Source organism: Microchirus variegatus (genome assembly GCF_963457635.1).
Source record: "Microchirus variegatus genome assembly, chromosome: 2".
NCBI classification, from domain to species: domain Eukaryota; kingdom Metazoa; phylum Chordata; class Actinopteri; order Pleuronectiformes; family Soleidae; genus Microchirus; species Microchirus variegatus.
Genome location: NC_139803.1, coordinates 39,521,590 through 39,547,477, shown reverse-complemented (window position 1 = coordinate 39,547,477; position 25,888 = coordinate 39,521,590). Strand labels below are relative to the sequence as shown.

At 41.5% G+C, this 25,888-nt stretch overlaps 1 protein-coding gene across 1 annotated transcript in view; it reads left to right on the top strand.

The window, feature by feature from the left end:
• ablim2 (actin binding LIM protein family, member 2) overlaps positions 1 to 25,569 on the top strand; it is a 71,366-nt gene extending 45,797 nt beyond the window's left edge. The window contains exons 13-23 of the mRNA XM_083909944.1: positions 110 to 227; positions 1,198 to 1,500; positions 6,190 to 6,291; positions 10,663 to 10,716; positions 13,820 to 13,857; positions 13,989 to 14,097; positions 14,199 to 14,257; positions 17,546 to 17,606; positions 19,349 to 19,356; positions 19,479 to 19,559; positions 24,632 to 25,569. Coding sequence (XP_083766070.1) covers positions 110 to 227; positions 1,198 to 1,500; positions 6,190 to 6,291; positions 10,663 to 10,716; positions 13,820 to 13,857; positions 13,989 to 14,097; positions 14,199 to 14,257; positions 17,546 to 17,606; positions 19,349 to 19,356; positions 19,479 to 19,559; positions 24,632 to 24,745 — 1,047 coding nt within the window. The 3' untranslated portion in view covers positions 24,746 to 25,569. The remainder of the gene's footprint in view (positions 1 to 109; positions 228 to 1,197; positions 1,501 to 6,189; positions 6,292 to 10,662; positions 10,717 to 13,819; positions 13,858 to 13,988; positions 14,098 to 14,198; positions 14,258 to 17,545; positions 17,607 to 19,348; positions 19,357 to 19,478; positions 19,560 to 24,631) is intronic.
• The last annotated feature ends 319 nt before the right edge of the window (positions 25,570 to 25,888 follow it).

Sequence of the window (25,888 nt, the reverse complement as noted above, 5' to 3'; positions counted from 1 at the left end):
CAACGATGATTAATCAGTTTATTGCAATATCACTAATGCAATCGTTCCCACATTGAGATTAAAGTCAGATTTAAAGCTGTGTTTTCTCGGATGTGTCTTGTGTATCCAGGGCGATGGGGAGAAGTCGCCCCGGCAGAGGAGGCCCTCCAGCCCCAGCTCTAACAGCTCACTGGGGGGGTACGGACGTTACACGCCGTGCCGTTCCCCCCAGAACTTCAGCCGACCAGGTATCAGCCTCACACTCGCGCACGCGACGTCTATGGTGCTTGTTTTCTTTGGAGAACACTTGCTTCCATTGTTGATTTCCAAAAAGAAAGAAATGAAATGACATGCTCCTCTCTGGTTTGATTACAATCGGCAAGTCTTTTATTATTCTATCAAAACAAATTAGGGCGATTTCAAGCCAAAGTAAAAATGTTGCTTTTGTGTTTCCCTGATAAAGCAGAAACTTGGCAGATGAATAACATCCCTCTGTTCAGTCAGGACCAGATGTACTTGAAATTACTTTAACTTTGAAATGAATTTGTTTGACCAAATAAAAACATTTAAATTCTGTCAAAAGTTACTTTAATATTTTATTTACGCAAATTTGACATGAATTGTTTAACTAATTCGGACTTTTGTCCGTAAAAACGTTTTTGAGAAGAAAGTCAGCTCACTGTCAAAGTGCATCAGGGCAAATGGATCATTTCCGGAATTTCAAAAAATTCATTAAAATTATTCCTTAAGAGGTTTGCAAATATTTTCAACGGATCCTTGTTCAGGGCGATGCCGACTATTATGATGGTGAATTTCAAGTCATTCCGAGATACTTTTTGTTTTTGAGAAGAAAGTCACAAGTTAAAACAACTAGTACACATTTTTTGAATATGTCACATAATGAACATATGAATTGAAATCATAATTTTATGCAATTGTTATCCCAATATGGCTGTTTAGACACAGCTGTTGAGAAAATTAATGTATATATAAGATGTATGATATGAAATGTTTGTCGTATTGTGCACTATACATGATTATATCCCGTTGATTAATGGTAAATGTAAAATATTTTGGTATATTTCCTCTTCTTCTTCACCAAAATAAGTGAATAATTTCAATTTAAGGTGTTTAATTAATAGCAAGTTTTTGCTAGTTTTCACAAAGACTTCACAATAGTGTCTTCATGTGTTACGTGTCTTCTGATTGGACATTCAGGGCCAGAGTTAAACCTTGCCGGTAGACACGTCATCCAAACCCGTGACCCCAGTTCTCTCCCTTTGCCCCCGACCGTCATGGGTGGCATTAAGTACCCAACCACGTGGGCCTCCTCCTCCCACCCTGTGTACTATTCCGCTGGGGCTGAAGGGAGTGGAGGTGTTGTCGTTGGTGGTGTTGGTGGTGGTGGTGGTGACAAGCACTCACCCGCACCAGCAGGTGGCGGTGCAGGCATGTCCTTACACCTAAACCCCACCACCCTGGCCCTGCTGCAGCAGCACAACTACATCCCTCACTTCAAAGGTATCAGTGAAAGCACGTAGAGACCGAGACCTGGTCACGACACAGACAGTGGACAAAACCTCTCAAGAGACGAGCTGATATGTGGAAGTTTGATTTAAAAGTTTAGTTACTCAAAGAGGATGAGAGTCGTAAAACGTAGACTGTGTATAAGGAAGCAGGACCGACTCCGCAAGTTGTTGAGGAAATTAGCTTCTCACTTGATTTATAACGCCTGTAAATGTCATCCTGAGGAGTTAATGATCTCAATCTCTAGCTTCAAGTCTTCTTCAGTAGAACATGACGTCAGTTTTGTACATTGCGTTAAAAATAGATGATAAATAATGGCATTTACTGTGTAAGTGGGGACCAGTGTGACTGCTGGTAGCTAGTATCGTCCAAATTTGCCTGATAGCAGTTTCCGAAACTGACGTCGGGCCGGGCAAATCGCAAATCTTGAAGCTTCAAAACAATTTTATACGTTTCAAAAATACATTTCAAGTCATTCTGAGATTCTTTTTGTTTTTGAGACTAAAGTCAGCTCACTGTCAAAGTGCATCAGGGCAAATGGATCAATTCCTGAATTTCAAAAATTCATTAAAATTATTCCTTAAGAGGTTTTCAAATATTTTCAACAGATCCTTGTTCAGGGTGATGCCGACTATTATGATGGTAAATTTCAAGTCATTCCGAGATACTTTTTGTTTTTGAAACTAAAGTCAGCTCACTGTCAAAGTGCATCAGGGCAAATGGATCAATTCCTGAATTTCAAAAATTCATGAAAGTTATTCCTTAAGAGTTTTGCAATTTTTTTTAAAGGATCCTTGTACAGGGCGATGCCGACTATTATGATGGTAAATTTCAAGTCATTCCGAGATACTTTTTGTTTTTCCATCTAAAGTCAGCTCACTGTCAAAGTGCATCAGGGCAAATGGATAATTTCCCTGAATTTCAAAAATTCATTAAAATTATTCAAAATCACCTCGACTGCTTTCATTTTTAAACACAGTCTATGTTTGCAACTCTCGTCATTTAGCAACAGCAGCAAAGTCCTGTCTGTGTACGACCAGGATCAGACGTCCTTCAGAATGGAGTGCTGTGACAACAAGCACTTTGAATCCACTTCAGTCGGCACGGATTTTTAGTTCTGCATTAAATTCACCATGTGTGTTATAAACTCACCCGGGTCTCTTGGCTCATCCAGAGACTAATTAATCATAATGGGAAACAGAATGTCCTGACCTGGTGTTGCTGTGTGTCTGAATATGGATCTGTAACTAATGTGTTTTTTTTTTTTTTTTAATTCACTCGTGAACTAAAGCCATGAAACTGCTCGCGCTCGACGCGATACCACACACGTCACTGAAATCAACATCGCAAAACCCGGCGCTGTAGCCTTTTGCACGATTTGACCTTGAGCTGCTCATCCAACCCGCCTCCCTTTCCCCCTCATCTTCTCCCCCCGATCCCTCAGCCCTCGGGTCCAAACAGGACCCCCAACCTGACCCTAAACATCCTAGGACATCCCTGCATCTCAGTTTACCTCCTCCTAACGGTAAAAGTTAGTTTCTCTCCTATGTGTCCCCCCCCCCCCCTTCCCTCCACCCGTGGTTGGAATGGTTAGCAGGTTTTGTGACGTTGTTGTTGTTGTTGTCGTCGTCGTCCGGTATCGTGGTGCTGTCAGGTTTCATGGTGTGCATCAAGGTACGACCGTAGGACCGCTCGAGTTGTGTCGTTCTGCTTGCTCTGCTCCCTCGTGTCTGTGGACGTGGTTGTTGTTGTTGTTTATGCATGGTTGACATGACGTAGTGTGACTCTTGATATGATACAGATTAGATGTGCTGACCTGAGTGTTTGCCTGTCGTCGTCTTCCCCCCTGAATGATTCCTTGTTCATTATCGTGTGTCTCACGACTTGTTATTCCATTGATGTGGTTTTGATTTTCTTGTGGATATGGAAGAGAGCGCAGGTTATGGATGACACACTGAGGTCTGCAGGTAGGGCAACAAGTCGTTTTTCAGCAAAAAAATGATTCCTTTAGAAAGGTTTTGGTTTCCTCCCACAGTCCAAAAACATGCAGATTCAGCAGAGGCGATTCTAGAGTCTGTAGGGGCCCTAGGCAGAACATTCCCAGGGGGCCCTTCCAACCATTATGCCAACGAAAAATGTATGAAATAACATGGAAAAACCTTGTAATTAAAAAGTATGTGAAAATTTAAATGTAAACGACAATAAAATAGTGCTTTTAAAAACTATATCAACTTAGTAAAAAAGACATTGCATTGTAAAGAAGCCACATTATAAAACAATATAAATATATAGAACAATAAAATACTGTAAATAACTGAAAAACACATATAAACTGAGTAAAAAATATATGCATTACAGTGTAAATAATCCTCTTCATTTTCCAACTTGCAGAATGATAACTTCACACAGGTTAAAGTGAGGTGGGGCCCCTTTAGGGAGGTTTCCTACTGAGATGTCATTGCAAATCGCCCATTGTTTTTTAAGGGGGACGGGGAGGCGGCTGGTCACTGCACATTTCGGTAAAAGTGTCGGGGGGCCCCCTATTGGCTCGGGGCCCCAAGCAGTTGTCTGCCTTGCCTGTTCACACCTCTGAGATTCAGGGATTAGGCTAAATTGGACACTCTGATTTGACTCTATGTGTTCCTGTACTGCACTGGCGACCTGTCCAGGGTGACCCATGTAGGCTAGTTTTCAAACCATTGCTTTAAAGAGGATGATGTTTCTTTATGCAGAACTCCGTGCATCATATTCTTGTGTCACATGCGTGCAAAGGGCCTTGAAATAGCCTGATTAGAAGGAGGAGGAGGTTTTTCAGCTTCCACTCAAACACAGAAAATCACTAACACGCGGTCCAGGGTTTTGGCGGTTTCTTCCATGACAGGGCGGAGAGAAGACTGGGAGTGGAGTGTTTCCGATGGAGGAGATGAAAGAGCGGAGGGAGGGGGGGGGGGGGGTTTGGGGAGGCAGAGGAATGAAAGAAATGGAGGCAGAGCCAAGCTGTAATTTGGGGTCCGGTTGCCAGTTGCAGTTGCAGCGGCATGCAAACGCGGCACTGCTGTTGGCCTCGTTTTCGGGGGCCGTAGCGGTCGCTTACTTGCCATGAAAGAGGGATGTTTGTTTTCATTGCAACGGGACTCGCGTTTTAATGAGTCAAGCGAAGCGTCGGTGTTGCCGCGGTAATGAGGCCCGACGCGAGGACAGGATCTCGCAAGAGTGTTTTTTTTCGATCTCTCTGACCTCGAACCCTTTTTGTTTCTTATTATGGTGTCAGTAGTTTATGATTAATGAACGGACCACACCTTTTTTTGTCGAACGCGAAGTCTGCCTCCGAGAAACGTCAACGCATCTCCTTCCAAACTTAACTCCAGATGTTTGTGCGTACGGGACCTACCACACATTTGTGTTTACAGGCATGTGTGTGTGTGTGACGGAGATCGCTCAGACCACTGTGTGTGTGTGTGTGTGTGTGTGTGTTAGTGTCTCGGTGATCTCATCCACTTGCATCCAGATCTCTGCTGATGGTTCCTGTTTTTGTCAAATGGTAGAAGATCGTGAACAATCGGCCCCCCTCTGTCTCCCCAAAGCTCTGGATGCACAGTGATTGTTATGTTGGCCTCGAGGCTGTAACGGTGTCAGTGACTCCATCACCTAGCCTGTTTTTGATATAGCAACACACACACACATGCAAACACTCAACAAAACGATGATGCACTAAAAACACATCGTTGTTCTGATGCATTTAGCTTTCAGGCTGCAAGAGTTGCGTAGTTTTGGTTGACCCAAAGAGCGCTTTGAAGAACTTTTCACTTAAAGGTGCCATATGTAAGAATGTGGCCAAAAACGGTTACTACACATTAAAATTCAAAATACCGAGGTCTTTTAGGTTTCGTTTTCTGACGTAACTGGCAACCCGATTTTTTTTTTTCGAGTTTTGGAAGAAAACAATAACAACGTCGGGTTAGCAGTTTAGTCTTCGTAAACCACTTTTTTATTAGTCAGTTTTGTCCACACAAGGCTGGATGCCAGTCAGCTGACCCTAACCCAATTGTCTGGTCAACTATTTAAAGGTGCCATATGTAAGAATGTGGCCAAAAGCAGTTACTACATCTAAATTCAAAAATACAGAGGTCTTTTAGATTTCGTTTTCTGACGTAACTGGCAACCCATGGTTGCTCGGCAGCTGAGACTCTGACTGACTGCAATGACTGTTAGACGGCGGTAGGTGGCGCCACATGCCAAAAAATTTCATTTTGCAGTCTGCAAAATATTTGTTTTAATGCAAATATTTTGTCTGTACTGTTGTTGTTGGTGAGTTCAGTTTGTTATATGAACATTATTCCTGAGTCTCTGTGACATATTAGGAGGATTTTATGGCCAGTTGCTTTAGATTTATTACATAATGCACCTTTAACTGAACGTGAGATCATCCAGGATGATTTTAGGTCCTCGTTACTGAACAGGTCAGTAGATTTTACGCGGTAAATGGCTGGGTCATCAAGTCACTTGTGTCGTTGTCTCAATAACACCTGCTTGTTTGAGCTTAATCTAAAATGCCCACCTTAACGCTGCTTATTTGTTTTTGCTCCCCAATGTCCTTTCTTTTCCCCCAAACCCTTCTTCTTACCCCCCCCCCCCCTTGCCTTTCATGCTCCACGCCTATCCACCTTCCATCCCCGACTGGAGGTAGTGAAAGTGGTCGGAGTACCCCCAGCTTATCCACCTACTCTGACGGCAAATCTCCCTCCTCTACATACGTACCCGCTCCACGGCATTTCCACATACCAGGTATGGCCGTGCTTGGCTTGCAACTCAAACTTTTGCTTTTTCCACTGGAATGACTTCCACCATCTTCGCACATCTTTTCTCGAGAGAGATTAGACTGCAGCTGGATTACAAGGTAAGCTTCGCAAAACCGCGTCCGTACGTTCGCTGGGGTCCAAATAATGGGAGAACGTCATCGTCCACCGATGTCTGTGTTCCGAGACACAGACCTCTGAGCTAAATTTGGACCTTAAAAACCCCTTTAAGTGCGAAGTATACAGCCTAGAAGTGCATCACGGCAAATACGTCGTCGTAAATCGAAAATCTGGGCGTAATGGGACACGAAAACAGTTGCTACATCCACGCTTTATCGAGATGACAAGTAGTTCAACTGTAGACACAGGGCCGTTCCAAGCCTCCATGGGGCCCTCAGGAAAATTAGAAAATTTGATTATACTAGCTACTATACTAAAGGTTTTCTACTTATTCTACTCCGTCGCGAATACGCTTGTAAAAACTAAATGTGAGATCTTTTTGTTGCGATGGAAGCAGACACCAGATTTGCAAACTTACAGAAAAAATCTTTCAATTAATATTTGGCGAAATCAGCAACTCCCCCTACTGGCGACACAGAGAATCAACACATAAAACAAAAACGCTTTATAAATAAAATATTAAGATATTAAGGTCTGAAAATCGAAATATACTCCTGTAACACAAACACAGCATTAAATAAAATAAATATCAAACAAATACTTAAATAATAATGAGGCACCCGGAACAAGGTAATAAAAATGGTTTATCAATAAAATATAAAATTAAATAATCACATCTGACAACTATGTAAAAGCTTTGGTAAAAATGGGGAGAAAAATTCTAAATAGAATAAATCCAAACTTTTATTTTTTATTTTTATGAGTTATTTGCTCTTGGGGGGCCTCTAGTGGTCACGGGGCCCAAAGCAGCAGCTTATGTCGCTCATGCCTTGGGGCCGGCCCTGTGTAGACATGATTAAAAACCTGAAGAGCTGCTGGTGAACCACAGCTTTGGTGGATGGATTTTTATTACTGTGTGAAGTTGAAACATCAAAGAATCAGAGCTCTCCATGTGTTAATCTGTGATTTCAGTATCAGTAACCATTTTTTTTTTACCCAAAAACATCATTATCTGCCGTGAAAGATGCAACTTCTGGTTCCGTTTTACATTTTCACAGACTGAATTGTGGGTTTTTTAAAGGAAGAAGACGAAGTGGAGAAGAGCAGGATTAATGCAGTCTGGGAATATTTGTTTTTTCGAGCAGCAAAGCATCTGTGAGATCACAGACGCGTCTCGTCACCAGAGAAAATACGACTCTCACTTTTCCCATAATGTTTGCATAGGGAGTGCCATGTTTTTAAATGGTGTTTTACCATCATCTGGTTCTTTGATGGTATGAAATGTTTGCGAAATAACAAGGCAGCGATGTGTAGAATATGTACTGCGATGATTTAGATAACTTTTAAAAGGTCAATCCCACAATTCCTTGCTTAACCCTCAATCTCAAAAATGCGAAATTCTCAGAAAAATTAAGTTGAGGGGCGAGTTTAAGGGCTGTATCGCCCTCAATATTGAGATTTTTTCCGAGACCACCCTTGGGAGCAAGGGCTACCCAGAATGCATTGCGTGTTTTGACATAACAAAGATGGCGCCGAAAGCAGCGAAACAAGTACGCTACAAATTAAGTATTTTCTTTGTTAATAGAGATATAAAAATGATGAAAACCATTGTATTATCTTAGTTTAGGCCCATTTTATGGATTACTGACGTCATTGTTGCGTAACATTTATTTTTATTTTACGATCTTTTGTCAATAAGCCGTGGTGTGTGGTAACTGTCAGCTGAATATGTCCGTGGTTGTGGTATTTGTTTGAGTATCATCTTATAACTAACTGACAACCTAATAACTTGACTGACAAACGGATCGGAATAAATAATCGTGACGTAAATGCGTTATTCTGCCCCCTACAGTCTGAATATGTATCTGCATTTAAGGGGTGTCCCATTTCTAAGTGACAAAATAACCCTCAACACTTGGTTTTGAGGGCAAAGTTAAGATTAAGGGTTGAGCTCGAAGGTTAAGATAGGAATTGGAATTGGCCCCTATAAGTAAAAGTATATTATGCTAAAACGTGGTGAATCGGGTAAACGGCAGAATCTGAGACTGCCGTTTACCCGATGTGTTAGCACTTACTGTGGTGTGGCAGTTAACTTTACCATCTTGCCCCTACTGTTTTCTAATTTCAAAGCGAGTTCTCTTCGACACGCAGCTAAAGAATCTGGCACGAGACCGAAATTTAGAACACGCGTTTGGACGGGAGCTGACGTTAAATATCGCGTCCATCGTCGATTCGAGTCCTCTTTTTGCAGAGAGAGGGGGGGGGGCCCGATTTGATCCAACATGTTGTTCCCATTGAGCGTCGCGCCGTCAGTCGTTCGGAGCGAACGAAAAAGAGAAAAAAAAAAAAGCCTCCCAAGTTGGAAGCCGGTGAAGGGATAAAAACAGCCAAGGATTATTCACTTAATGTCTTTCATACCCATCATCCCTTACTGCTTTTTATATGGATATTGTTTCAGATGCTGGCAGACACTGAAACAAGCCAAAGAAATGACCCGTATGTGTTGTTTTGTTGTGAGTCATGTTCTCCTGTGGCTTAATGTGCGACAGTTGTTCCCAAGCATCTCTGTTAGAGGCCTGTCTGGATCCTGAGGATGGATTAGCTCAGCTAAAAAAAACATACTGTCCCCATTTTACTGCAGAAATACTCAAGCTAACAGTGTATTTAATGCAACTAGACTCCAATTGACCTCCTTTATTGTTCATTAGGGTTCGAGCACAACTGTGCAAGAAACCTATTGAAACTCAAAGAGTTATTATTATTTTTTGTATTTTTTTTTTTCCCACAAGGAAGTCGCGTTTTTGAAGGCCTGAGCGTATCCCAAAACTCGCTGATTTTTGCGACAGCATCAGACCTGGTGCGTAAAAAAATGGAAGTGGGCGGGGCTAAAGACTGACGCAAAAAAAAGTGCTACTAGGTCATCTCCTGTCCGGTATAACGTACATGAACGAAACTTGGTACACGCCTTCATTAGGTTGTGCCGTGAATAAAAGTCGATGACAAGTTTCCTGTGAATCCTACAGGAAGGCCGCCATTTTGGATTGAACGCGAAAACGGAGGCGTTTTTGGTGAATTTGCACCAATGCTACAAAATCTATCTTGTTTAGGTTCCTTCTGATTTAAGTGTGGTTAAATCAGGAGAAAATCTATGTCAGCTCAAGTCGACAGCGTTTATCTGACTGGAAACTGAAGTTTGTTAACTCGCTCACTCTCTTACACCAAATCCCATAGAGAAAATCGGCGTTTTTAGCTCACGGAGGGAAACAGGAGATGCTGGTGTTCTGCTGCCTCTTCTGACAAGTTAGTGTCACTGAGGTGAATCAGAATGAACTATTCCAAACAACAAAGTCAATAAATAATGTTTTTTTTTATTGTATTATTTAGTTAAAGGTGCATTATGTAATAAATCTAAATCAACTGGCCATAAAATCCTCCTAATATGTCACAGAGACTCAGGAATAATGTTCATATAACAAACTGAACTCACCAACAACAACAGTACAGACAAAATATTTGCGGTAAAAAATATATATTTTGCAGACTGTAAATCATGTTTACGTTTTAAAATCACGTTTTGGCTTCATGTGGCGCCACCTACCGCCGTCTACCAATCATTGCAGTCAGTAGAGTCTCAGCTGCCGAGCAACCGCGGGTTGCCAGTTACGTCAGAAAACGACAACCTAAAAGACCTCGGTATTTTGAATTTGAATGTAGTAACTGTTTTTGGCCACATTCTTACATATGGCGCCTTTAATGGAGGTTGACAACTTTTGTGCGCAGTGATGTAAAATCGCCGATTTTCTCAATGGGCTTTGGTTCGGATATTCTTTCATATTGGATATCGTAGACTTTAGCAGGCACAGAATGCGTCATATAACTACAACTATTTCTTTAAATGATTTAATTTGACTTCTTCTTACTGTATAAACATGCATGTGTGCTTTCTGATATTATCCCTTGAATGTCATTGGTTTTTGTCTTATTACCATTCCTCGCCATACATTGATTTATTTATTTATTCTGAATATGTTGCATGAATAATATAAAAAATGGTAATGATTCTGATGTGTGATAATACAAAAAAATGACCCCGCCTTTTTTTGCTTCTTCAAAAAAATCCCTCATCCCTCAATAACGGCTAACTCATGCTTCCTTTTCTCCATTCTCTCTCTTTCTTTCTCTCCCCTCCTCCCTTCCCATGTTGGCTTCTTCCATTTTCTTTACCCCCCCCCATCTTCAGAGACTGTGGTCAAAGATAATCTCTATAGAAAACCCCCCATCTACAAACAGCATGGTACAGTCCAAACTTCTTTAACACTCCTCCTCCTCTGGTCTGGTCTCTGCACGATGTGTTGCATGTCGCCTGTCCGTCACCCCTGTTTTAACCCCACTGCACCGCCCTCATCGCAGTAGATTCTCTGGATCTACGGTGCATGCATAGGACTGGCGTAAGCATCCTGCACCCACTCTGTGTCGTAAAAAACGATTAAAAACGACAAAAATCGACCGAGGTTGACCATTTTAGACCATACGATTGTCGATGTTACCCCACAAGATAGAAAGGAACCCATGATGGTATCTGCAGGGTCTTAAAAACTCTTAAAAAGCCTTAAATGTCTTAAATTCTCCTAAAATTTCATATAAGGTCTTAAATACAATTTCAAAAGGTCTTAAAAAGCTATTTAAGTTACCTTTATTTAAACCATGCATAAACTTCAGTCTCGCGTTGAAATGTTTCTATTTTTTGAGGATGCGATGACAGAACTACAACACGGAACTAAAGTAGGCCACTAGCTAGCGTGCTGTGCGCGCGCATGTTAGCGCTTAGCATAGCAGCGAAGAAAACTTGCAAGTTCAACGATTTGTGGCTCCAATTTTCCTTTATGTCTTTTGTGCTTTTTTGCCAGTATGGATTTGAAATGGGTCTTAAATTTTACTCATTATGGTCTTAAAAAAAAAAGTCTTAAAAATTCTTAAATTTGACTTGTTGAAACCTGCAGAGACCCTGGACCATAAACTACATTTCCCACAATGCATGGTAATTGTGTTGCCCGTGAGGTGACGCCATCCCGCCACTAGATTACAGTGTAACATTGAAATATTCACAAACGATTCTAAAATTGATGCAGATGGAAGGCAGTTTCAAGAAAAACAACCCCTAACCCTAAAGTCAGCGAACGTGAACCGACATCCGTCTTGATTTTTCAAAATGGCTGCTGTGCAATGGTCCCATTGGCCAACAATAAGGTTTAAAAAACACAAAAAAGAAAACAATATGCAGTTTATGCTACAGGTGCGCAAAGGGGGAGGGGCTTAGCCTATTATCGGGGCTACAGTGCGATATCGAGTGGCAACGAAACATGGCAAAAAAAAAAATTTTCGGGATCAACGAAAAGACAGATTTCAAGGTCTGACAACTAAGTTAATGGATAGTAGGAAGACAAATCGGGAGCATTTCGCCCCCTAGTGGAGAGGAGGCAGACACATTATAATCATAATACACGGATTCTTCACTCAAACGGTGCTTGTTTACTGGGACAAGATAGAACATTCGCGCTACAATAAAATTATCTGTGCACGAAGATCGGGATCCAGCTACGCATTTAAACAACGATTGTAATGTTTAACCTCTAGAGGGCAGTGCAGCAGCAGCAGCAGTTGTATGTATGTCTTTATGGTACCATCATGGGGAGAAAACTAAAGCTTGAATGATTGGATTTTACCTGTGAAACATTTCACTTACCCCCAGTTTGACAGCAGCACTTTGTTAATTAAAAATTGAGTGGGAGTGGGAGTGGGAGGGGGAGTGGTGCCCTCTGGGTGTTGCTGTGCTAAACCCACCGGTTCTTGCATGTCTGCACTCATCTCACCCAGGGCTCATTTGTCAGTTTTCTCGTGGTGATGCTGTGACTTTGTGTTCACCGTGAGCGGTCGGCGCACATGAAATCAATCTGTAACGCTGTGTCATTAGTGTTGTACCAGTCACATGACTCTCACTCCTAACCATTGTTTGTGTGTCTTAATTATGGTGTATGGTTTAACTATACCCCCCCCCTCCTTCTAGCTGTATGTGCACATCACTCCAAAATCACAGTGTTGTAGGAGGGCGAGGAGCCGCCTGTTTTTCACTCCCACTCCATTGCACAAGGAAATATTCATTCTTGATGGAATACGACAAGTAAATCAGCTGCACATGGCGCGGCCCTATGGATTCATGAGCTGTCAGCGTCTTGACTGTGTTCATAAAGGCAGATGTGAGGTCGGCGCCGTAAAATAAAACGCGTCAAGTAAATATTTTTTGCTCAGAAAGTGGTGAAAAGTGACTTTTCAATAAGCTAAATAGTTTTTAACCCTTACCCTTTAACATTGACAATGAAGCCAGTGTGGAATCTCCTAAACCCTGTATCCTCTTAAAGGGGTAGTTGGGAATTTTGGACATTAGACCTATTTTCCAACTCAGCCGGTGTGATGGAGACGTTTTCAAGAAATTTCATTCAGTTCTTCTAGTTGCCGAGTTCGCTGGTGCTATGGCTAGCGCAAGTCAATGGTACGAGCTAGCATGGCATTAGAAACGAGGCAAATCAATTGTATCGTCAAACTATCGATGTACATATCTGTGTTGATAGAATAATATTTGAAACAAAACTAACTTCGCATCGCATGAATTTTTGAGGGACTACTTTCTCAGCAGCAGCGGAAACAGTCCGCCGCTGCCATAGCCTAACAGGAAGTATGACGCGCTGCTGCTGCTGCTGAGACAAAAATCCCTCAAATTGCAAGGTTGGTTTTATGTCAAACATTTTATCAACACAGATATGTACATCGATAGTCTGCCGTTACAATTGATTTGCCTCGGGTGCACTGTGGAGTCGGTATGAGTGTTTTTAATGCCATGCTAACTTTTACCATTGAGTTGCGCTAGCCATAGCACCAGCGAACTCGGCAATTAGAAGAACCAAATGAAATTTCTTGAAAACCTCTCCAGACGTCTCCATCACACCGACTGAGCTGGAAAATAGGTCTTATGTCCAAAATTCCCAACTATCCCTTTAAATGGCCACCAGAGGGCAACTCCACTGGTTTATGAGTTAAAAGGGGGGGGGGATTTTACCACAAAGTTCAAATTGACGGTGGCCTTGACGTCATAGATCTGTCCTTTAAGGATCGCGATTTTCACAGAGAAGGTAATATTACGACTACTTTGAGTAGCTGAAATCATCTGTCGTCGTCGTTCCTCACGGCGCCGTGAACATCTGATAGGACGTTCGCGGTCGTCAGTTTCGCCGCACAGTCGATGCCGTCTGCAGCTGATGATCTCAGTCGTTGGTAGTGCAGTTCAGTGGAGCTGAGGGCCACGTTAAACTGTGACATCCTGTAACATGTGACATGTTTTACAGCTTCTAGAACATCCTGGCAGGAGGGCGAGGACGGCAAGGTGGGTCTCTATGTAAATGTCTCTGTCCTTTCAAGCCATTTTCTGTACATGCATTCACTAATTCACTAACTCCTACTTTACCATCATCCATCACTTTTTTTTCCCGGATCGTTCTCTCTCTCTCTCCATAGAGGACCAGTTGGATGATCTTGAAGAGCGAGATTGACGGACAAATGGGTCCGGAAGACCTGGACCCGCGCAAGTCCACTTGCAGTCTGCCCACTGACACCTCCCAGCCAAGTGAGTAGCCCATCGCGAGCTCAAACAGCCGATGCAGGCGAGTGCGTTAAAGCGCGACGAGACAAGAGATGTGTGTGTTTGTCTCTCTCTTCTCTCTGCAGATTTCCCTTACAACAAGTCTGCGTCTTTACCGGGATATGGACGGAACGGCATCTACAAGGTGAGCTGCTGAACTGAGCCACCGCACACTGCGAGCAAATTTAATCTTCGTCTTCTTTCATGATGCTGTAAAAAGTTATGCTGTGGTTCACAATTTTGGACAGTAATCAGATTGTGAACAAGCCAGAAACAAGATGTTCTCTGGAGGCTGTATGTTGTGTATTGCAGTGTTTCAAAATCCTGGTCCTCAGGGAACACTGCCCTGCCATGTTTTACATGTTGCCCTGCTCCAAAAACACCTGATTCAGTTGAAACATTACATTTTTGAAAAAAAAATATATATATATTATAATAATTATAACAAAAGTTGAAACATTACATTTTTGATTTTTTGGGGGGATAAAATTTGAAACATAAAATTTTTACATTTTTTTTTCTTCCAAAAATTCAACTTTTGTGAATTTTTTTTTTTTTTTTTTTTTAAATGTTATGTTTCATCTGAGTCAAGTTTTATTTTTGGAGCAGGGCAACATGTAAAAAAAAAAAGATGATAATAATAATAACAAAAGTTGAAACATTACATTTTTTATATTTTTTTGGGAATACAATTTGAAACATTACATTTTTGAAAAAAAAAATTGTGAATTTTTTTTCTTCCAAAAATGCAACTTTTGTGAAACTTTTTTGTTTTTTTTCAAAAAATTTAATGTTTCATCTGAATCGTGTGTTTTTTTTGGAACAGGGCAACATGTAAAACGTGGCAGGGCTGTGTTTCCTGAGGACCAGGGTTGGGAAACACACTGGTGTATTGGGATAGAAAGGACACACGATAAAGTTAAATGTGTTGAATTTTTTTTACATTATTAGGATCATCAACAATTGGGGAAAAGTCATTGAAATCTCATGTGAATACGTTTGAAATGCCGCCTAGCGCACAAACGTGCAATTCCACTGATTTATTTTCCACAAGGGAGAGCACTTCATCTTTCCAGTTTTTATGAAGTTCTTGTTGACTCAAACAAATGCGTATCTCATCACACAAATATCGTCAATCGCAATCGTTTCTGTCAGGAAAATCCAGACATTAAATTCCTCTTTATTCCCATGTCGACTTGTGTATTCGCGATACACATTAATCCTTTGACACAAATGATATTCCTGATTGAATTTGAACGTTACATATGGTTCCATTGAGTATACGGCGAACATTTCAGCCTGACTCGGGCGTTACACAACGCATTGATTTGATTTTTGAACAATGTCCTTTTTTGTGTTAGTCAGGCTTAATAAAGCTCAGGCACCCAAACCTTGGCAGGGCTGGAGCCGTGGTGGGGTTGGGCTTGATTTGTGCTTGCGAGGAACGTTTATTATCTAAAACACTGGACAGTGACTCCTGATGGGATTCAAGAGATTCAAGGACGTTTACGATTGAGTTGTCGCTCATGCCATAAAGACTCTACCAAGTGGTAGAGTCAACTGGGTGGTCTCCATCTTCTCAAGGTCGCATCAAGGTTTTAATCAAATTAACACACACACACAAATCACCACGACCATCATTACGTCCCACTCTCTGCCCATAAACACTGTAAACCTTATAACTGAACCTCCCTGAGGGTTCTCTCTCTCACAGCTTTGGTATCAGATTACTCACAGGTCAGTCCAGTACCATTCACTCCACACAGGCCGGGCCTGGTTTATTATGAGGGAACGTTGGGGGGGTATTTAGTCTATCATCTCCTGATCTCCCGATATTGCTACACTCCCTCTGCGACCGTTGATGGATCACGACCGTGGAGACAAAAACAGAACTGAGGAGGAAATGAAAGCTTGGGAGCCGCGATGGATTCATGACCTAAATAAACTTAAACTATTTTTCACTATCTGACCGTGCTGGTAAAGATATGATATGCAACATTTCTTGAGAGCTGTAATTGCATTACGCTCTTTAAATCCATCAAAAAATCAATTTAACTCAATTTATTTTCAAGGTAAACCACTGTTCCATTTTAGTTTTTAGACTTTTATTGCGTCATCTTTGCAATTTTCAAATGACCATGGAGGATTTATAAAAACAAAACAATTAGCCAGGCAGGACTTTTGATAGTTAGCACTGGAGCTAAAGAAAAGCTAAAGCTAATGGGTGTTTTTTGTAGGTATTTTGTTTACCAAAATTTACCATTTTTCTTTACCAGTGATAATAACATTGCACAAAAGCTAGCTAGGGTATTCTAGCTAATATCGTCTCTTAAAAACGGAATGAAATCAATGTAGTGCGTCATGTGGGCTAAGCTAATGTTACAGCAAACAGTTAGCTATTTGGTGTCTGTGATATTTTATTTTTTGTAGGTATTTGGTTGACCAAAATTGACCATTTTTCTTTACCGGTGCTAATAACATTGCACAAAAGCTAGCCAGCTAATATCGTCTCTTAAAAACGGAATGAAATCAATGTAGTGCGTCATACGGGCTGAGCTAATGGTACAGCAAACTAAATTAGCTAATGGGTGTCTCTGATATTTTATTTTTGTAGGTACTTGGTTGACCAAAATGTACCATTCTTTACCAGTGCTAATAACGTTGCACAAAAGCTAGCTAGGGTATTCTAGCTAATACGGAACGAAATCAATGTAGTGCGTCATGCGGGCTAAGAGTAATGTTACAGCAAACAGAGTTAGCTAATGGGTGTCTCTGATATTTTATTTTTGTAGGTATTTTATTGACCAACATTGTCAATTTTTCTTTACCAGAGCTAATAACATTGCACAAAAGCTAGCTAGGGTATTCTAGCTTATATCGTCTCTCAAAAGTGGAATGAAATCGATGTAGCGCGTCATGGGGGCTAAGCTAATGTTACAGCATACAAAGTTGGCCTTAAAATGTAAAGATTGATCAGTTTTATCGTTAATTTAAATCTAAATTGTACGTTAATCGGAGGCAGCAGCTGCTCGCACGCTCGGACTTGGACGGCTAACGGCACAGTTTTGACTGTAGTTGGACTCGACGGCTAAAAGCACAAAGCTGTCGTTAATGACTCGTTTGAAGTGGACAAACAACAAGTTTTTCTGACATGATTTGCTTCCCTTTTCCCCTCAGCTGCGTTTTTTAGCCTCTCCGAACTCAATAACGTAAGCTCTCTATCAACAAAGCGTCACACTCGCTTCCTATTGGTCACCGTGAAAGAATGCGAGCGAATGAAAAAGCAAGAGCAGTGGCTGAAAGGCTTCGGATCAGCTCTAAAGAGATGTGATAAAGACCAGCAGCGTTTTTGGCATCACGAAGCAGGACATTTAAAAAAAAAAACTAAACGTGTGTAAACTGTGGCTCTGTTTATGTGTCTGTGCTCCTGCAGGCTGCTGAGATGGTGGAGGATGAAGTGGACCCAGACTCCCAGAGCTGGGGAGGCATGAGAGGTGAGAGAGAGAAAATCAACTCAGAGCTGTTTATCTTGGGTTTTTCTCCACTCTGGTTTATGTTAGTGGTTTACATGCTTTTAGCTGAAATTGCTTTGGATCCACTCCAGCTTTTTTTTTTTTTGAGTTTTGGAAGAAAACATTAACAACGTCGGGTTAACAGTTTAGTCTTCGTAAACCCCTTTTTTTATTAGTCAGTTTTGTCCACACAAGGCTGGATGCCAGTCACCTGACCCTAACCCAGTTGTCTGGTCAACTACTTAAAGGCGCCATATGTAAGAATGTGGCCAAAAACGGTTACTACATTCAAATTCAAAATACCGAGGTCTTTTAGGTTTCGTTTTCTGACGTAACTGGCAACCCGTAGTTGCTCGGTAGCTGAGACTCTACTGACTGCAATGATTGGTAGACGGCGGTAGGTGGCGCCAAAACATGATTTCAAAACATATTTGCAGTCTGCAAAATATTTTTTTTAATGCAAATATTTTGTCTGTACTGTTGTTGTTGGTGAGTTCAGTTTGTTATATGAACATTTTTCCTGAGTCTCTGTGACATATTAGAAGGATTTTATGGCTTTAGATTTATTACATAATGCACCTTTAAGGCCAGACTGATGTCATAAAATACATATAACATGATGAGTTTACTCACGTGTCTGTTCCAGTCTGTTCTAAATCCTATAATATCTTGGTGTATCTCTATATAAACAAGCAATATATATATTGTTATTTACAATGTGAACACCCTTAAAATAATCTGAACTCAGTATTGGAACCAACGTCGGAGCAGGGAGATTGCCCTTAGCATCGGAAAAAACAAAGTCATGGGGGGTAAAATGAGCTAAATCAGCTCTGCATTGCTTCACCGAACCATGAAATGATTCTTGACAGATTGGACGATTGGCTCTAATCATCTAGTCCAGTCCCTTTTTTTTTAGTTAAGATATTATCTTAAAGGCTCATGCTGTTCTTTTTGACCATCACCACCATGACCTGAGGAGTCCCACAGGGTACGACCCTTGGTCCTCTGCAGTACTGTTGAACTTCACTGCATTACCAATTGTTCAGTAACCTTTTCCCATTGCAACCAATAAAAATAATGCATGATTACGGAAGTCACTACAAAGTAGCAGAGTCATCCTGTTTCATGAAGCATGATCTGTTGCTTCGTCGTTAGCAAAACGTCTCCAGTTTAGTTTTCATAAGCTCCTTTACTTATTAAATTGAAGATCCAGAAAATTGAAATTTAACCAAGAGCTTTGGCTAACCCCTAACCCTAACCCTTTCTGAAACTTCCAAGAACAACTTCATCTCAATTTACGCTAAATTATCGCAGAGAGTAATTCAGCCCCCAATTACTTAATTTACTCCCTTCAAGCCAACAAATGATGTGAAATCTCTCGATATGGCATTGTTTTGGCTTTTGGAGTCTTGCGTGACGTCAGCTCTACCGGAGCTCTATCGTCTGAACCAATCGCGTAGAATCCCTGCAGCTCTGGCTCTGGTCGATAGTGAAGGTGATGTCATTTTTTTTCCGCCAGCTGCAGAATTATTACTGTGTGTTTACAAGTGTGTTTCTACAGTCCTGGCTCTATCTAACAATTTATAATCCTTTTGACGCCTCCTTTGAAACCCAATATTGCAAGACCAGACTACCATTATGGTAGTTTTCATAATAATGGGAATAAAAAATCAGATTAATCCTGTCTTTTTTTCTCTCTCTCTCTCTCTCTTCCCTCACAGAATACAAGGTAAGAAGTTTAATACTTAACAAATATTTTTTAATATACTTGGCAGCCGCTTTGGCCGCTGGAGTCCAATTTTATTCCCCCCGTAATCTTCCCACAATGCTTATACTTCTTGTGTGTGCCAGGTCTACCCTTATGAAATGCTGGCGGTGACGCATCGAGTGAAAGTGAAGCTTCCCAGAGACGTAGATCGCACCAGACTGGAGGTGAGCTCTAATCTTCGTCTCGCTGCTCCCTGTCATTTCCTCTGCTCTAACCACAGCTCATTAAAGAGAATGATGTGACGCTGGGAAAGTATCACCCAATTTTTTTTTGTTTTTTTGTAAGAAAAATGATTACAAGTTTAAAATGTACGTATAATCGCTGCATGGCCAGAGGTTTTGCAGACGCTATTGTGTTTCGTGGTCTTCTGGTCAGGGCTTTGTTACGATCGAGTCCTTCAATCTGCTGCGTTTAACACAATTGGACAAAGTTCCCACACCATCCCACCAATTATGGCAGAGACTGACCGACTCTTTTGAAAGTGAAACATCAAGGATTTTAACTTTATAGGTTTTCCATTGATATTCGTCCTACGCTCTTAGAAATAAGGGTTCCAAAAGGGTTCTTCTACAAGGGCTGAGGTTCTACCTGGAACCATTTGCTTCTGGAAAACCCTTTCCTGTTTTTCAAGGGTTCTTGGTAACACTAATGGTTCCAGTAAGAACCATTTTGATCCAGAGAACCCTTTAAATCCCCTTTCCTGAATAAAGGGTTTTTAAAGGGGTTCTTGGTGGAACCCTCCATAAGGGTTCTCCGATGAGGACAAGCCGAAGAACCATATATGTTTCTACTAAGCACTTTTATTTCTAAAGAGTGTACCAGTGCAACAACAAATAGAGTTGAGGTTATTTTCCTTTATCCTCAATTGTAAGATTTAATGAATTTAAGTCTGATATTGATTAAATTTACTTACTAATCCCATTGAATATTGAATTCCTTTGAAGGTTAATAAAAAATAAATTGGATTGCCATCTTTGCTTTGAAATTGCATCATGGTTTTTGGATAATATTGACTGTGAACTGTAGAGAGCAGTGACTCAAGTACACTCTTAGAAATAAAAGTGCTAAGTAGAACCATATAAGGTTCTTCGCCTTGTCCTCATAGGAGAATCCTTTTAAAACCCTTTATTCAGGAAAGGGGTTTTAAAGGGTTCTCTAGATCAAAACAGTTCTTACTGGAACCATAAGTGTTACCACAAACCCTTGAAAAACCCTTTTTCAGAAGCAAATGGTTCCAGGTAGAACCTCAGCCCTTGTTTAAGGACCCTTTTGGAACCCTTATTCCTAAGAGTGTATGATGTAAAAAACCCCATCTTATTTGGTCGAAGATTACCAAAAATCAATGAGCCAAAGAAATAGAGATGCACGACAGGAAAGAATTCCTTGCTTTTTGTCAACAGTTTGGTGTTTGGCCCAAGTAGTACGGCTGATTCAGTTGTGTACATGACACACTGTTGTTATTTACAATTATAAAAAGGTGTAGGGGATCAAACTAACTCCAGAAGGCACCGTTCAGTTGGGGCACCAAGCACTGAAAAGGTGGAGCTATAAACACTGTAATCTGTTGATTGGTTGACAGATTGTTGGCTATTCCTGGGGAAAAAAACGTGAATGGAACGTGTCAGAGAGCGAAGATTTGAGGCTTTTTGTAACCAATATTGTTGGCGTGCAGCAGTGTTTGTTGTGTCTCTTTCATCTTCCTTCATCTTCATTGAATTTATTGCTTGGCTGCACTGTCATGCTGATATGAAGTCATGTTATTTATTGAGCCGAAGCCGATATCGCCATTGGGACGACACGCGTCGCGGTGGAAAGGCAAGGCTTCCTAACATCAGCATAAAGACCTCATTAGTCTGTTTTGGTGCGGACCGACATTGACCGGAACTCCAACACCTTTGTGAATCAGTTGATTGAATTCATTCCACTAGGGGGCGAAATGGCCCCTTTCAGCTTGGCGGATTCCAGTTTAGCATAAAATCGGTCTCCTCGTCAGTCTAAAAAACTTACCGACTTGAATTTCGTCATTGTTTTTGTCAAAGTCGTCTTACTTCTTCTGCGTGCGTACCGACTGAACAATTAGATTTTGTGCAATTTCAGACTTTCAAAGTCCAGTTTCAGTCAAACAAACACAACAATTAGCTTTTTCTTCGAATGTCATGCAAACATATTGAACGAGTCAATGACCTCAGAGGACGGACATCCAAAAAATCTGGTGTAGGACCCGAGAAGAAAAGAGCTGGCGACTGTTACTTTTGCGGCACATTACATTAATGACAATGGATGTGGAATGAGGGGTTCACCACGAGCCCGTCCCAACCCTTCGATTCCCATCTGTAAAATGGAAAATAACATTTTGGTGTAAATTGTGGGATTTTGTTGAGAGACATGAGCGTAATTGGTGGCGGTGTAACTTTACAAGCATAATTGGACGACTTAATGTCTCGTTAGAACCGATTTCCTGCCACTGTTATTCTTACACGGTCCGTTTTTTCAGATCGTTCATTAAGTTTTGCGACGGAAAACAGGAAGCGTTTGAAGCGCGAAAGCAACCTTTTAAAGTCAGAAAATGAACCTTATTCTCAAACGCTAACACGAGAACTCCCTCCGAGCCTGCGGCTTAATCGTGGGATATTCCCAAACGTGGTCGGAATAGCGATGTGTGACTGACTCAAGATGTCCGCCTGTGGTCTCTCACACAGCTCTCTCTTTTTTTTACCACCCTTTTCCTTGATCTCTGAGCCCAAAGTGCTGCTGGTTCACCAAAACTCATCAGCAACTGGAATCTGTAAGAAAACTCAACTGTGAGCCAAGATAAACACAGTTTCCCATGAGGCAATGCCACACAAATATGATATTTTTTGACCTGGGACTGAGATTTTTTTTACCTGCATCATGTTTGTGAGCGAAGAAATCCAGGATTACAAAGAAAGCCAGGCTTCATACGTCGTACAATATATAGATAAATAGCCATTGTTGAATAATTTCAATGTTTATTTTCTCCGTAGAACAAAAAAACGGAGTAAATTTAAACAAGAAATCTGAGATCATCATTATTTTGAGGCTGGGTTAACAATAATCCCCATTTTCTGACATACGAAAGCCTCAAGAACTGATCGATTAATCCAGGAAACGATCCCCAGATCGATTTTTTTATTTATTTCTTTGATCATGCGAAGAAAAGGGAAAGAGAGAAAGTTCCATTTTCTTCTGGAAATGATCAATTTGATGAGTAATGTGTTTTGAAAAATTCAATTTCAGCCATAAAAGAGATGTATTCTGAGTCATGTTTTTAATCCGGTCAGCATGGTCGGAGAGGAATTAGAAGGATTAGGAGGATTTTTGCCTTTAAATGTGAATAATTTCAAGGTTTATTTTCTTTGTAGAACAAAAAATTTAGTACATTTAAACAATAAATTTGAGATTGTCGTCATTTTGAGGTTGGGTAAGCAATAATTCACATTTTCTGACATGCGACAGCCTCAAGAACTGATCGTTTAATCCAGGAAACGATCCACGGATTAATCGATCGTGGAGATTTGATCATGCGGAGAAAAGGGCGAAGAGAGAAAGTTCCATTTTCTTCTGGAAATGATCAATTTGATGAGTAATGTGTTTAGAAAAATTCAATTTCAGCCATAAAAGAAATATATTCTGAGTCATGTTTTAATCCAGTCAGCATGGTAGGAGAGGAATTAGAAGGATTAGGAGGATTTTTGCCTCTTGAAACACCTCTGGTTTACTGTAGCCGTCACGTAAAGACGTTTCACACCGAAGCGCCATCAGGCCTTTTGTTGTGGCTCTTAATGAACACCGTGCACATTCTGTTCTGTATGATTGACATTTACTGAGGGAGTTTTCGCAGCGCGGAGCCAAAAGCTGGGGTTTTGGGTGGCAGCTCGGCGTGGATTTGGATCTTTTTTCTTTTTTTTTTTGCGAGGCACGCAATTGAATTTGTCGCGTTAAACCTCAACACAAAAGGCGATGTAACGCTTGCTCGTGCGGTCGAACGCAAATTATGGTTTTCAGACTCCGTGAAAGTCTTTCATGTGCGAGTCCAAACTGAGATCTGCTGCTGATCTGCAAAGGAGGCGACAAGCCAAGCTCGCCTCAGGTCCGAAGTTTTGAAATCCACATCCATGAATTCTGCTCCACATATGCCTGTCGTCCGCTCTAACATGTAAAAGAGATAAAGAATATCAACACGTTACTAGCCACCTTGCCAAATTTGACTGATTAAAAAAAGTCAAACTCAAATAACCAACTGAGCATCTAGTCTGGTCAGTAGGTGGTGGTCATGTGAACAAACTCACTTTTTTGGGAAAAATCAACCGTTCAGCCGAGGTTGAAACTCATTTTTGAAGCAAAATTAATCTATGAATTTAAAAATAACCTACACAAATAACTTGGGCCGCATGAAATCGATTGGCGCGCCACATGTGGCCCATGAGCCACGGGTTTGAGACCTCTGCTCTAAGTGTTTAAAATGTAGGTTTCAAATCATGAATTTAAAAATATTAAAAATAAAACAAAAAAATAACACACACAGGTTGGCACGGCTAACCTTTGAAGGACACGCGTCGACTTCCATTCGTTCGGAAAGCTTAACCAAAGCGCTATCGCTAACTTAAACCATAACCAGTTAATGCCCTAACACTAACTAATAACTTTAACCTTACCACAATTCACATTTCAGCCCTAAACTTACAAATTCCTGGTACCAGACTCCATGAGGACGACTGGTCCTCACAAGAGCAGTGTTGTTGCTCGGTCCCAAAGAGTTAACAAATACAAGCACACACACACACACACTTTAGTGTGCGCACTTAGGCATTAAACCACGTGTTAAACAAACATGTATATAAGCAACATTTCCACAATTTAGTGACACGCTATACGCAAACGCGGCGCTGGTTACTGCTCTCTGTCTCCCCCTGTCTCTATCAAGTGGTACTGCAGCCTCACGTGTTCTTCTTCTTTACTGAATTATCTCAACTATTTAGGAACAAATTAAAGATTTGGCAGAGCTTTTCTGTGCCTTGTTTTCACCGAGGGGTTTTAATTTCGCGTTACAGAGTTCGCGCAGGATTTATGCTAGCTACGGCTCCGGTGCGTCATTGAACAACGTTTTTTTTTGTGTTTTCAGTCACTCTGTGGTTATTTACTCCACACTCCAGTTACTATTTTCTATCATGTATAATGTGTTTCTAATAATGCGATTTTTTTCCATTTCTCTTAGAGACACCTATCTCCCGACGACTTCCAGCGGGTTTTCGGCATGACCCTGGATCAGTTCGACCGCCTGGCCCTGTGGAAGAGGAACGACATGAAGAAGAGGGCACGCCTTTTTTAGACAAGACGACAAAAGAAGACGAAGAAGAAGAAATAATAATGAAAAAAACACAACACGCAACATCTCAACAACCGACCATCCTGTTTCCCGGGGAAAGGAGGCAGAAAGCGCAAACACCCGACCCATCTGAAAAAAAATCTCTATCTACAGTATAATAATATATGCACCGCGCCGCGATCGCGACTTTACTCTCCTGTACCACCTGTAAAAAAAACGCCGTGCCGTGTAATCGAGACGAGAAACACTCTCTCGCATACGTCGCACACGTCAGGCAGCATCTATAGCTTTTTGTACGCGACGTGGTCCGAAATGTTTGACTGACGACGGCTCGCGTTTGCATGGCCTGTTGTTGACGCTCCTCCACCTCCCCACCCCCCCACCCCCCGCGTTGGTTTCTGCATCCACCGTCGACTCTGATCCAGCCCATCCTGACACTTTCACACACAGCAGAAAAACAACATCTTTTTCCAATTCTCAAGCGTTTCATGTGCGCCTTCTTCTGCCTCGACTGATCTCCGTCTTCTTATCTCAAACGTTTTTTCTTCCGCAGCGACTTTGTTTATCACGTAGCCGTCTCTCTGACTGACTGTTACCTTTGTCGAGCAAGTTCCGTTTGTTTTCTGCCACGGAAGAGACTCCCAAAGACGGAGGGGGGGGATAAGAACCAACTTCTTGTGCTATCCTTATATCCATAATATGCCAAAACGCCATCACATCGCACCCACTTTTCCGTTTCGAGAGAGCCTGGATGGGTAGTTTTCATTATATTATGCTCTGAACGCCGTCCCACGTCCTTGCATAAGCCTCTCGTAAATCAGTGCAGACGGGGGGTAGAGCCAAGGCCGGGGAAAGGGGGGGGGGGGGGGGGGGGCGGGGGGGGGGCCTGTAAATCACACATGGAAGGAGAGAGATAATCAAAACGGAAAACCTAGTACAGTACAGACAGTTTCAGGGTAAACAAAGGTGTCCAACGTCGCAGAGAAATTATTTTTATAAGCTATTTTTGACTTTTTCCGGAAAAAAAATGATCGAGAGTTCGTGAGACGCAGAACTGTGAGAGCGAGAGAGAAATCGTGAAAAGGCGAAGAAGAAGAAGAAGAAGAAGAAGAGGGCCACGCCCACTTTTGTTTCCGCCGCTCTCGA